At 36.5% G+C, this 14,643-nt stretch overlaps 1 protein-coding gene across 1 annotated transcript; it reads left to right on the top strand.

Annotated features, from left to right (window-relative positions):
• Positions 1-4,106: 4,106 nt before the first annotated feature.
• Positions 4,107-6,426, top strand: LOC132048832 (uncharacterized). The gene is made up of 6 exons (XM_059439517.1): positions 4,107-4,487; positions 4,689-4,955; positions 5,065-5,314; positions 5,599-5,669; positions 5,781-6,062; positions 6,148-6,426. The coding sequence occupies exons 1-6, from the start codon at positions 4,107-4,109 to the stop codon at positions 6,424-6,426; spliced, it is 1,530 nt and encodes a 509-aa protein (XP_059295500.1).
• The last annotated feature ends 8,217 nt before the right edge of the window (positions 6,427-14,643 follow it).

The raw sequence follows: 14,643 nt of genomic DNA, 5'->3' as shown, positions 1-14,643 counted from the left end.
ATAGAAAGTGATATACCCTATGTATGCTAGATATACCAACCTTTATACACTTCTGAGGTGTATAAAGTTTGAGTATATCTTGTATACTCAGGTATATCCTTCATATTATTGAGAAAAACCAACAAAACTCTACAGAAATGTGATGATAAACCTAGATGAAAGACCCTTAAATGTGGAAGTTTCAACCAAACAAAGCCAAACGAAATCAAGAATAGGAAAGAACTTAAAATTTAAAATGTGAACCTATGTGATTATAAATATGCCTACTTTCTTTTTAGGCAAAATACATCAAAACACCCCTAAACTATACCCAAAATGTCGATATCACACCTAAACTATACGAGCGACCTATTACACACCTTAACATCTTAAAAGTGAATTTAATTCCTCCACAGTGACGTGGCGCAAAATAAAAAATAATTAATAAGTGGCGCGTTTTTTATAAAAATTTATTTTTTTATTCCATTTTTTATTAAAATAAATATTTTTGTAACCCCCCCACCCCCCTCCTCCTCCACCCTCCCTTTCTTCTTCATCCCTACTCCCTTTCTTATTGCATAACCACCATTGTTTTCAATGAGCTTCAATATTTTCCGGTGAACTTTGATTTTTTCCGATCTTCTTCATTTTCCGGTCACCAAATTTGCATCTAATCTACCTATAAAATAATAATGAGCTTCAATATTTTCCGGTGAGCTTCCATTTCAAATTTGCATCTAATCTACCTATAAAATAAAATGGGAAATATTGAAGAAATTTGCATCAAATGGGAAATTTTCTTCATTGTTGTTAAACAATGAAGAAATTGCACGAACTGCCCTTAAAATCGGCAGTGAAGACATTGCACGAACTGCCCTTAAAATCGGCAGTGAAGACATTGCACGAACTGCCCTTCAAATGGGTGTGAACACATTGCACGGCTGCCCTTCAAATGGGCATGAAGAAATTGCCCATTTGATGGTGGTGGTGAAATGGGTGGTGGCAAATTTAGTGGTGGCGGATAGGGTTGTGGTGAAATTGGTGGTGTGGGTGGTGGGTTTTGTAATGAGTATAGAAGAAAAGGAAAAAGAAAATAGTGCAAATTAAAAAGAAAAAAGAAAAAGTACTGAAAATAATAATAAAAAAAAATCCACATGGCGCTGACGTGGCATGCGCGTGTGGAACACCACACGCTGTGAAAGTGGTATAATACCTTGCAGGGGGAATTAAATTCACTTTTAAGATGTTAAGGTGTGTAATAGGTCGCTCGTATAGTTTAGGTGTGATATCGACATTTTGGGTATAGTTTAGGGGTGTTTTGATGTATTTTGCCTTCTTTTTACTCAACATCAAATACTAGCCTCTTGCCAACTTAGTCTTTTAGGCCCATGATCAGACACTTACTATATATTAATTCTAAATCCAACTTTGCAAATAAGTCCTTTAGTCAAACACAGATAGGGAGAAACAAATGTACATAGTTGCAAGACAAGGGCAGAAACAAGCAGGGCAAACAGATTTTAAAATCAATTTCTTTTCAAACTAAGTAACGATGATAATGCTGTAGTTGTTGCAAATTGAGACATGCCCTACACAAAACTGCCTCATGAAGCAATTTGTAACAGATTTAAAGGACCAACATCTCATTACTTCTTACCCAAGCACAAGATTCTTGACTGTTATCATGTGCTTTACAGACCTTAAATGCCAATTTTAGAAAATACAGAATATGAATTCTAACATTTAGAACTCATTCTAGGACCCCCCCCCCCCCTAAAAATTGAAACCATTTAATCAGCTTGATGGCATAAGCCTCATATTTTCCAAAGAGCATGTAAGATCTTAGTTACCACAGACATGTCAATTTAATATTTAAAAGTGCAATTCCAGTCTAAACAAAACCTCAAAGATTCATGTATTATTTGATTTTGAAATTCACTAAGAGTAGTGTGCAGGCAGTTACAGAGCAAAGAAAAGCAATAAACAAACACTACGATCAACTAGGCAGAATACTCCTATTTTCAGACAAAGTGCCAAGATTTAAACAAGTTGTTCCTCACTGTGATCTAGCTCAAATAAAATTAACATGACATCTCAAGGTATCAGATTCAGCAAAGGGTTGATATAAGAAAGAAATATCAAGTTTGGACATGGTCTAATTCAATAGGATCAAACAAAACAACTTCCCACACTTAGTATTATTGCAACACTGCCCATCAGATATGAGATCATTAAGCCAAACCGCCCGAGAACTAACTTAGGCAAGTTATAGTAAACACAGCTAAGCTAAAAACTTAATATTATTAATCATGTTAACCTGATAATATCTAATAACCATCTAACCATCTTCCCAAGCAGGTAACAATATATATTACTCAAGTCAACAATATCTAACAGTCATCTAACCAACTCCCAACAGAGCAATAACACACACCTCATTCAAGCAACACAGCACAGATTTAGACATGAATAAATTTAGGCATGAAATAACTAGAAGAAAAGCATATTTGGCCACACAGATCGGACACTTAACTAAGTCAAGACAGATAACTTATGAGGTGGCTATTTTGATTTTAACAGTGCATAAGCACCTTTTTCTTCATCGTATCAAGACTTTAAACTATAGAACCCTATTCTTTATTATAAACAGGTTAAATTAGGCTAAAAAATGAAGCATGTTTAGCTAGGATTGATCATGTTATTAAAGCCAAAGTCAATATAGTGCATATTTTAGTTAAGCTAGTTATCTAAGTGTGTTAAGCAAACTCCTTTATTGAAAACAGTATTAATATTCATCTAACCAACATTTTTCAATTCACATAATCTTTTCTACAAAAATCAAACTAAGCATATGTACAAATCTAATTAATTAGACTAATCACACACATAGACTACATTGTATTAAACAAAAGCAAGACAAGTTTAACTAAACAAACAAGCAGAAACAGAAATAGAAAGAAAGTGAAAAGGAAAATTACCTCCTTCTTGTGCTGCCTTTAGTCGAAATTCGAACTTGGAGACCTCAAATATTCCCCAAAATGCTCAGAATCGCACAGAAAACCACACAACCACAACAAATAGCCTTTTTAAAATTCTTAAACTAGGTTAAAAATTAAAGGTTTCAAGCAAACAAAGCCAAAACCCAAGGTATTCAACCTTTATCTCTGCAAATGAAAGCGTTCAAATGCTCGAATCTCTCAAAAAGCCTCTCCTTTTTTCGTAGATATGAGGTTCTTTATATAGAACCCCCAATTCTTAAAAAAACTAATCTTTGTTTGATGTGGGACTATTGTAAACTTTGGGACAAATCCCTCAATTCAACGTATCAACGGCTAAAAAAGTAGAGCAAGCAACATTCGAAGGGTCAGATCTTACTCTCACAACTCGATCCAAATGGTTGTTCATGAACCAATAGGGGTTGAGTATTTCAAACGAGTCGAGACAAATCCCATTAAGAGATCTGTACTCTTTGACCACAGTATGCAAAAAAGTAAAGGAAGGAAAGAGATACTACCATGTTTGGGGTGGAAATGCGGTGGGTTTGGTTGAGAAATGGCAGAGCAATAAATTCACCTGCCATTCTCAACCACGCCAAGTCCTTACAAGCATGGAGGGCTCGCAAAAAATTTCCATTTCTGGCAAAGGAGGCGTACGAGAGAGAAAGGAATTGAAGGGAGGCTGGGGTTTTCCCTTCTCCCCGCTATCTTGAACAAATGAGACCCTTAGGGTCTTGTTTGGTTTTGCGCATGTGTGTATAGAGAGATGGTGGGCTAGGTCTGGCCCTTCATTCGGCTGGGCTCGGCTGAAAGGGCTCGGCTGAAATGAAAAGGAATTAAAAAGGGGGCCCAATTTCAATCTATATATATATATATATATATATATATATGGGTGGGCGGGTACGCATGGATTAAACAAATAGCTCCTGTTTTTGAAAGATGCCCATTATAAAATATATAAGAGATAATAAAATCCATTTAAATCTAGATTGTCAGATTTTTTTTTTTTTTAGAAAGCTAATAAAAGGTAGTTAAATTGGATATGATGAAAGCATATGACAGAGTTTCTTGGTTTTTTTTTTTTTGACTAAGGTACTCAGGAAGTTTGGCTTCAGTGAAATCATTATTGACATGGTGTTTAGGCTGATTTCAAGTAATTGGTACTCAATGCTCATAAATGGACAAACACATGGTTTCTTCACCTCTTCAAGAGGAGTTAAACAAGGAGATCCACTATCTCCTACTTTGTTCATTATATCAGCAGAAGTTCTCTCTAGTAGTCTAAATGCCTTCTTAGAAAAGGACAAATTCAAACCATTTGGCATGCCTAAGTGGAGTCCTCCTATTAATCCTCTCTCATATGTTGATGACACCTTATTATTCTTGTCTACAGAGAAAGAGTCAGTTAAACTTATGATGAAGAAAATTCAGCAGTATGAGGAAGTGTCTGGACAGTTAGTCAACTTGAATAAGAGTGCTTTCTATGTTCATCATAAAGTTTCTCAAACTATGGTTAGAAGAATAATGGGAATTACTAAGATCAGAAAGGGATCCTTTCCTTTTACTTATCTTGGCTGCCCAATATACTATGGAAGAAACAAGATTGCATAGTATGATGACATAATCAAGAAAATTGGCAGAAGAATACAATCTTGGCATGGGAAGATGCTGTCCTATGGTGGAAGGGCTGTATTAATTTCAAATGTCCTGCAGAGTATGCCTTTGCATATTCTTTCTGCTATGAGCCCACCAATTGGAGTGATTAGACACATACACAGGCTTCTGGGTAGATTTTTCTGGAATTATAAAAGTGATACAAGGTGCAGACATTGGATTATATGGGTGGCTGCTTGTCTACCAAAGGAAGAGAGTGGCCTTGGTTTTAGATCAGTTTTTGACATGTCAAATGCTTTGTTTACGCAAGTTATGGTGGAACCTAAGAACAAAGCCTTCTCTATGGGCTTCATTCATGATCAACAAGTATTGCAAGAAATTGCATCCTATGATAGCCATTGCTAGGGGAGGATCCTATACATGGAAGAAGATGATTCTTGTCAGGGATTTAGTAGAGCATCAAATTTGGTGGCAGATAAGACAAGGAGATGCTAGTCTCTGGTTTGATAACTGGACTTCACTAGGTGCTTTATATCATATTATGGAAGAAAATCATACAGAAGAGGAGATTGAAGTGAAACAGTTTAGTAGTGGAGGAGAACGGAATTTAGGTGCTTTGAGAGAACATCTTTCTGAGGATATTGTTCAACATATAGTGCAAACTATCTCTCCTCCAGTAGATATATTGCCTTTGGACAAAACCTGGTGGATGTTGGAACAAAATGGTAATTTTTCTGTCAAAAGTGCATGGAATTATATTAGACAGAAGGATGGGAGGGAAGATCTTTACAAGTATATGTGGGAGAGAGGACTTCCTTTCAATATGTCATTTTTTATATGGAGAGCATGGAATTTAAGCTGCCAATAGATCAGGTTCTTCTTAGTTTGCGAGTGGGCATGCCATCAAGGTGTTGGTGTTGTCAAGAACCAAAGCAAGAAACCATGGCACATCTTTTTCTAACCTCTCCAGTAGCTACCAAGCTATGGAGAATGTTTGTTTCCTGTGTAGGTATCAATATTGAAGGCTTGCAGCTTAGTCAAGTGATCATAAAATGCTGGAAATATGATGGACCAACTAAGGTGCAATAGATGTTGAAGGCTATACCAACAGTTATCATGTGGGAAATTTGGAAGAGAAAAAATAAAATTAAGCATGGAGGAAACATGACAATTCCCAGTTTGGAATATCAGGTTCATAAAACTATTTGGCAACTGGTGAGGGTCAAGTTTCCAAGGCTAGCTCATGTACCAACAGGATGGCCAGAGTTGTTGGATTACTTAGAAATATGGAGGCCAACTTTGCATTACAAGAAAATCATATGGCAAGCACCAGCAGAAGGACATATAAAGATCAACACAGATGGAGCTAGTAGGGGTAATCCAAGACCAAGTTCTTATGGTTTTTGTTGCAGAAATCACAATGGAGACATTATATATGCACAGGCAGCACAAATAGCAGACACAACCAATATGGTAGGAAGTGAGAAGCCAAAGAAGCGCTATATTTCGTATACTTAAGGGGATCCCACAGGTGATCATTGAAACTGATTCCATGCAGCTCAAGAGAATACTAGAAGGAAGCAGTTCAACACTATGGCATCTTATTACAATAATAGAAGACATACAGATGTTTATACAATTATGTTCAGTATATATGCAGCATATCTACAGGGAAGGAAACAAGATTGCAGACTACTTAGCTAACATGGCTTTGGACACAGGCAGCAAGTTGGAGATAAATGGATTTCAAGATCTTCCAAGCACTGGCAGGACACTCATCAACATGGACAAGAATCAAAACCCAAATTTGAGGATTAAGACCAAGAAGATTTCATGATCATCATCATCATATTGTACTTATTATGCATACAGGAGGATGCAGAAATGCAAGCTACTTGTGCTTGAACTTCACTCTAGTTTTAGAACATCTTATTTTAGCTAGTTCCTACTTTGAGCATGATGTAAGCTGCTTCTTTTATTACTTATTAATGAAATAAGCTATTAGGCACAGCCTAATGGATATTAATTTTTTTTTTTTAAAAAAAAAATATTTTAAAGAGGTAATAAAAGTAGTTGAGATTTTACAAAGATACAATAATGATAAAAGAGATAATAATAATAAAAGGTAACTCAGATTTTAAGGGAGACAATAATAATAAAGGTAATTAAATTTAAAAAGAGATAAGTAAAAATAAGATGCGACTAAGCCTTTTTTTTTAATTCTTTTTAAACCTTAATTAAATTTGGCTAGTTGTCATAATTGGCTAATAATTAATTACTTTAATTATAGCAACTAAATGACAGTTTCAAAATTAATTACACTTAAAACATAATTAATTATGATAAAAGGCCAAATTTGATTAAATGAGAAATGAGGGGTAAAATGGTCAATTTACTTAATTAATCAATTTTCCTTAAATTTTAAAACAGAGTAAAATACTTTGCCAATTGCTATTTTGACAATTTAGACAATTAAGTGAAATATTCATGGAAAATTATCACTTCCTTCTTGATTAATTTAAACAAAAATCTAATAATTGCAAAAATACTTAAATTAACTCAAAATATTTTGGAAATCATCTTATCAAACAGACTTGACAAAAATATAGCCTTAATAAATTTTTAGAAAATTATTTTGACTTTCTGAAGACATATTTCCCTTTGCTTAAGGTCTTAAAGACTCTGGATAATTAAAATAAATTATGGGAGGTCAAAAATTAGATGTCAACAATCTGAAGGTAATAGTAGGCCACAACTCTATCCGTTATACTTTCCTTAACAATTACCACTCTAAGTTGAACACTCTTTAAATCCAACGTATTACACAACCCGTCTCACTGATGTCCTCATGTATCTCATTGAAACGTCCTTGCCCGAATTGCCATACCCAATTTTCGAAATGTATACCGAACTTAACTCAGTTAACCCATCATCGTCTATTCTATCATTTCAAGTACCCATGTTTAATAATCCCTTACTCAAATCCTTAAGATTATTAGTCCTCGAAGAATCGCCTCTTACCTCAATTATCGAATCTGAAAACCTCTAAACACTTGCATGACTATCCCTTTTAATTTAATCACCCAAGCCGAGTAATAACACACTAGTAGAGGGATCTAGCCAATAACACAATGAATACAAGGTTCCCATACTTAGTCCACCATTAATCTCTATTAGCCTATGACATAACCGAACATAACAACTCATCAATAAACTCTCCAGCCCACTCTGCACTATACTATCGCAACAAAGCTCTCACCTCACTAACTCTTGTTTCAACGATTTGCTTTCTGCCCTTAACCTTATAGACACCCATCAACCTCATCGGTCACACCCCTTCCTGTACATCATGATATAATATTCCCGCAATCCAACAAGGCTCAAGTACCCATATTACCTCACCTCAAGTCTTACGACCCTTAATTCCCTGAACCCGATAGCAAGATGTCCCATTGTAATACTTCAAATCTCATATTTCATTCCAAATCACTTTTATCACTATCAAACAAACAAACGCTCAAATCCACTCAATCCTCTAAACTAACCATCCATTTAAGCCCGAACAACCATAAAACAAAATCAATGCTACCCCTCCTATCTAATTGAATAACCAGTAACTCCTCAAGCTATTAACTCATCGTATACGCCCATATTTGAAGTCATTTCCATCAGTCGTTTACTAACTTCTCAAAGCCTACAACCCAATCAAACTTACCGATCAAACGATTTGCCCATATCATTCACTTAATAACCGAGTAGTCCTTTAACATCAACTAACTTATATCAAGAATAGTCTTTCATACCAGTCATAACCTTATGCTGACAACCATGCCAGATACTAATTTTTCCCTCCCCAATCTCTCGAAAAGCTCTTGTCCAAGATATTCTATGAAGTCTCACTTCGCTTCGCGCTTTCCACCAAAGTCTTCCATTATGTCCTTATTGTCAACTTCTTTTCTTTATTACCCACGATCACGATACGTTTGCCCACATTCAATGTCATCATCGAACTTACACTTGTCCTCACATACCGAAATCTAATTCTCTACCATTATTGACTCGTCGACCCGCCATTGGTTCACCAGTGTCATGCACACCATCATAAAGTCCCGACGAAGCTGAAGTCAAACCGACCATATCATTGAGCAACCCATTATTGTTAAGCCATAATTGCACTTGTCACTTTCGAGCAACCCAATGCTAAAACATGGAGATCCTGTAACCCTCAGAACTATCTTTCCATTTCTCACGAACTCTCACAATAAACGAGTCTAATCGCGAATCCACATAACAACCAAGTCTAATCGCTACTCCACATAGCAACCGAGTCTAATCGCAACTCCACACAAATGAAACCTCAGGCCATAACTAGTGACTGAATTGGATCACGCGTTTGAATCAAAATAACACATCTCGTACCATACCACGACACGTCATAGATCGACCATTCACGTGAAAATTAAAGGACAGATTTTCATCTTCCGAGGATGATCAAGATAAGAAGGTCCAGATATCAATTGGAATAACTAGATACCAATTTGAATGAAGTCGCACGAGAGAATGAAAGAATTAGAAGTTTCCTAAATGTTTTATAGCCTCCCGCAGATAAGTACGGAGCTCATCGTACCGATCCACAAGACTCTACTAGACACGCTCTTGTATTATAGACCAAGTAACCTAGGGCTCTGATACCAACTTGTCACAACCCATTGTACTAGGCCGTGCGGGCACCTATCATTCCCGCCGTGATAGGCGAACCCTTATCCCAACATAACCAATTCAAGTAAGGCAGAAGAAATAAATATACAATCAGTCTCAAATGATCCACATAAGATAAAGTGCGGAAATACTAAATACAACCCCATAGATTTGGTCTAGTCATACAAGAGCACTAATTACATACTACAAGTCTCAAAGATGATAAAGTCTCGTAATACAACTGTCTCGAAATAAGAGTAAGACAAGTAAGTAAAGGAGAGAACATCCGGGCAGCGGCCATTATCGTACTCACCCTGGAATGACTCTACAACAGCCTTGTCAATCAGCCACGAGGGAAAAAGTGGAACCTATCTAATACTCTGCATCCATAAAAGAATGCAACAAGCATAGGTCAGTACAAATAACGGTACTGGTAGGTATCATCGGCCGACTAAGCATAGCTAACATAATTCAGACAATAAAGCAAGATAGGCAAATAACCCAACAATTATAAGTCAAACATAATTGAAGCCAAGTACACGTCATCGCCTAAGTAGAGCATCTAATCCCAAAGGTGCCAAGCCTCAATATATCAAATCTGAATCCAACATCACAAGTACAACACCAAATCATCTCAATGTAAGCCATGATGAAATGCAGTGCAATAATGTATGGATGCAATGCAATGCCATGGAAATGCTGTGTACACATGTACTTCGGACGAAAATATCGACATCTCAGTAGCACAACCCAAGGTGACTCGCGAAGTCTAAGTGCCACTCGTCCCGGATCTTTGCCCAATAGACAGATAAGACCCCGGATCTTTGCCCACGGGAGTTCTCACCGGCACTACCCTGGGGACCCGTGGAGTCCATGCACCCACTCAATCCATGATTCCGGAACTAACATCGGATATCGAACTCTCACGTCACTCTTTTTTTAAAACCGAGCCCAGCTCATCACAGTGTTTCATCAAGTACCGCTAATGTCTACACAATATATCATGAAGAATGAGAGTGCGCGCAATGCATGTATCAACATCAATAATCATGCTCAATATCACAAGTACCAACAATGGGTACGCCAACAACAAATCAGTGTCACAAGTACCAACAGTGGGTACGCCAACAATGTCATGAAAGACTACACAAGTCATATAAAACTCTATCCTCATATCAATATCAACCCGTAAGATACTACAATATCATAACCAAGATAGAACAACAGATTCCAGTATCTACTGACAATACGTGGCATCAAGCCAACACAATATACAATCAAGTCATAACATAACGGGGTGGCTAGCCCCAATCACGCAACAGGGCCCAACCTAGGACGATATCCAACCCAACTTCATACCCGAAGGTTTACATGATTTCTCCGACACTATAATCTAAATATATGCTTCGCTGCACAAAGTCTCTCCAAGGGTAAGTCATATCCTACCTGGATGACCGAACAACAAAACACCAACAATCACTCCTTAGCTTTCCCCTTCCGCTGAGCCTCAAGATCAAGAAAGTCTAGGCATATTCGAAATCCAGGTTAGAAATCATGAAAATCGATACCTACATTGCTATCATTCAAATTAGGTCAAAACCAACCTTAGAATTTGGAAAAACGGGGCCCACAAGGTCAAAACGGGAAACTCAGGGGTAAAATATCAAATTAAGCACTAGGTGATCAAAATCCAACAACTAATTGCTAATTAACTTAAGGACTCACCTAATTTCGGATTTCAAGTAAAAACCCCAATTTTGGGTATAAACCCTAACTCTTTGATTCAAGAATTCAACGCTAATAATGAAAGAGATGTAATTAACAACCTTAGGTTTATCAAAATCTAGCATAAACTCCATCAATTTCATCATTAATAAGCCTAGATAGAAAATCCCTCAACACCCACTTTAAATCTTCCATTACTAAGGGGCTAACAAGAAAAGAGGAATTATATGATGATTAGGATCAAGGAATTAGTAAAGAGGTTAGCAAGACTTACCACCAAGAGTCTCCTCTAAGAATCCTCTAGAAATGCTCCCAATATGAACCACATTCGGAATAACAATGAATGAAAAGGCTTGGGGTTTTATATCATTTAAATACCCAGTCATTGCCCGATCACCGCTTCCGCGGTCACTCAGATCGTTTCAGCGGCGCCGCCACAGCTGTCTCTTGACTGTTATAGTGGTCATGCCCAAATGGCAGGGACCGCTCCAGTGGCAGGGTGACCGTTTCAGTAGTACCGCTGCTGCGGTGCTGGTGCCGCCAAAGCGGGCACCAGACACCAGAAATTTCCCCAACTTTCACACTTTAACTTGAATTTTCGACTAATTTCCGAGGCCATCTGCTCACAAAACCAAATACACAGACACTCATAAAAACACGCTACGAACGCGTTCGTGGCCTCGGAATTCCCAACGGAGGTCCCGTTGACCGAGTCAACCCCCGATACCTTAATTTCAATTTCCTAACCCAAGTCCCAAAATGCATTCGAGTGCATTGGAAACCGAACCAAATTTACACACAAGCTCTAAACGACCATCCAAACCCCTCAGAATCGTCGGATTTTCGAAAAAGGTCCGTTCACCCAAAACTCAACTTTGAGCCAACTCTTTTTCGCTTTAAGCCCATATTTTATGAAAAGTCGCCCGAATCAAGTCTAGACACCTCGGGAAGCGTGTCAACGGTCCCTTCGGTTCAAAAGTGAGCTAACCAAGCTTGGGAAAGGATCAAAAAGGTCGGAAATGCAGTAACGACCAAACGGGTCATCACAGTTTGACATACTCATAATGAGTGGTTTGATATAAGCAGTCTATCTCCTCTTGAAACTTACAAGAACTCGGTCATGTGCAGTGGTACTTGATTTAGTCTCTCTTGCTCTGTACTTTCTAAAATTACTTTAGCCAGTTGATGCAATTTCCTTTTAAGTTACTGCAACTGAACAAATACGGTTACTCTGAAAAAATACTGACATGATGATAGAATATATAGCTACAATGAACCAAAGACAACTTAAATACTGATTGATGATGTAGATATGCATAAACTCCCAGTAGAAAACCTTGTATTCAATTGAAAAAAATTCTCTAGGACTTGTATAAAAGTACAACTTAAATGATAAAGTAACTGCGAAGCCGAAAAAAGGATTAAAGAAAACAACATGGAAAATAACGTATTTTGATATCATGCCTTCAACTCACGAGAGAGATCCCTTAGGATTATGTTGTGCTAGGGAAAGGCCTTGGGGAAACACATGTTGAACATGAAAGATAGAAAAATGGAATCGTGTCCAAAAAGCTTGTCCTCCCTCGAAATTGTTGTTCTAAAGGAACAATGCCACTATTTATCCTGACTGCTGTGCTTTTAATGTGATTTAAGATCAACAATTATTGGCTTCCCACATTGCACCAACGGTTAAGGTGTATACCAACTGTTATAGAAGAAGAGGGAAAGGGTGAAATTAAGAGAATTAAAGTGTAATTAATATAATTAAGAGAGTGATTTTTTTACTTTTTAATATAGAACAAATTAATTTTAAAATGAGAAAAATTTCACAAAAAAAGAGAAAAAAGATAAATGGTATTCTAGGCCATAGAGAGGTGTCACATCACTTTATCTATGCCTAGCTTTATATTATATATAGTTTTCTTTAAATTTTTATGCAATGTTACCTATTTAAAAATATTTATTTTAATTATATTATTTTATGAAATACTAAAAATTAAATACCCATGGGGCTTATGCCCCGTGCCTCGGGGCTTACTCCTCGCTGAGGCATATGTAAAACACATCGCCTTACGCCCCGCTTTTTAAACACTGATGAATAGCTGTCACTAATTTTTAAAGTGAAAACTCAATTCAAAAGTAACTAGAATCCTTGAATTTAATCAAATTGGCTTTGACACCTTGGGACTAAAATCATCAAATAAAGATTAACCTTTAACATCATTGACATTAAACCGTTAACATACCAAAATAATAAGATGATAAATAAAGTAACTTCATCTTCTTCTTGTTCAGCATCCCTATATATTAGTCTACTAAATCAATTAAAAATAATCACTCTTCAACATTACCTAGCATATTACAACAAGTACACATCCTCAAACTCAATCCAATAATTCTTTCTTCTTCTTTTTTTTTTTTTTCGTTTGGCTAGTGCTGATGAGCTATTCACGAGTTTCATCCTAAAACGTGCCAAGAGCAAACATCAATGTATAAAGGATTTCAATGGATATGTAACAGTGGCGGATTCAGGATTCTAAGATCGTGGGTGCTCATTTTCTTTAACATAAAGTTGCTATCAACTACATAGTCGAAGTGCACAACTCTTCGAACGCGACAATGAAAAGAAATTAATGAAAAAACTATGATTAATATTATCATTCTTTGGGAAAATACTTCTAATCACAAATGAACACTAATAATATCATGATTACCAAGAAAACAAAAAAACAAATACCTTCTAATCACAAGTCACAATTATTCTCGCCGAGTTTTTATATGTTGAAAATGATGAATGATAGCATCATGGCTAATAGTTGCGAGTACCTTAGGTTCTTCGTAACAAACTAAACAAAGAAATAACAAAAATAATTCAATGAATTTGTTTTATAAAGCATAATCTATAGGCATTGTGGAAACCCATTAACCCATGCCAACAATAAGAATTGCAAAAACCCAAAATCCTAATCTATTGCGTGTTATATTTATACCCAAATTCTCTAGCTTTAATCAAAATGCTAAATCTCATTACCTTGTTTCTTGTATTTTCATTTTGAGATTTTTGGGGAGGACAATAAAACCTGCTAATTGTTGTGTAGCGTCGTCCTTTTTCGTTTTTTTTTTCTTTCCAAGTTCTTTCTTACGATCAAGAAAGACAAGCCAATAAGGGTTACTAGAAGTATAAAGTAATTTTAGTGAAATGAAATATTGGAAAGTATAAAAAACAATAAAGAAAAGCTAAGCAAAAAGTATACTCCATAAAAGAAGAGTGAAGGTAAAAAAGCTTTTTCAATAAAATAGGAAAAGAAGAAGTGCAGTAGCCAGATTCGAACCCTCCCCAAAAGGCTTGGGCACTGAAGATTCAGCCTCAAAACCAAAGCACCCACCTCACTATTTGGTTAGTGGGTGCTAACGTAATACTTTATAACCATTTTCCCATATTTTCTATATATGTATACAGAGTTTCCATTTGGGTTAATGGGTGCTCGAGCACTCGGCATACTACATGTGGGTCCGCCCCTGTACGTAACCTACTAAAAGCACTATAATATTCATAGAATATTATAGATTTCAAATAGTTAGTTAGCGCATGAACCACAAATATTAAATATCATTTAATTAGAAAAGTCTT

The sequence above is a fragment of the Lycium ferocissimum genome, chromosome 3, assembly GCF_029784015.1.
Source record: "Lycium ferocissimum isolate CSIRO_LF1 chromosome 3, AGI_CSIRO_Lferr_CH_V1, whole genome shotgun sequence".
Taxonomy (NCBI): domain Eukaryota; kingdom Viridiplantae; phylum Streptophyta; class Magnoliopsida; order Solanales; family Solanaceae; genus Lycium; species Lycium ferocissimum.
Note: the sequence above shows the minus strand (reverse complement) of the source record. Positions and strands in the feature narration are given on the sequence as shown.

Excerpts from the sequence above, each read along its gene's own strand:
- LOC132048832 (XM_059439517.1), top strand. The coding sequence starts at position 4,107 with ATGGTGTTTAGGCTGATTTCAAGTAATTGGTACTCAATGCTCATAAAT. Across the intron at positions 5,670-5,780 it reads AATATGATGGACCAACTAAG|GTTCATAAAACTATTTGGCA; the intron begins GTGCAATAGATG and ends TTGGAATATCAG. Across the intron at positions 6,063-6,147 it reads TAGCAGACACAACCAATATG|CTCAAGAGAATACTAGAAGG; the intron begins GTAGGAAGTGAG and ends GATTCCATGCAG.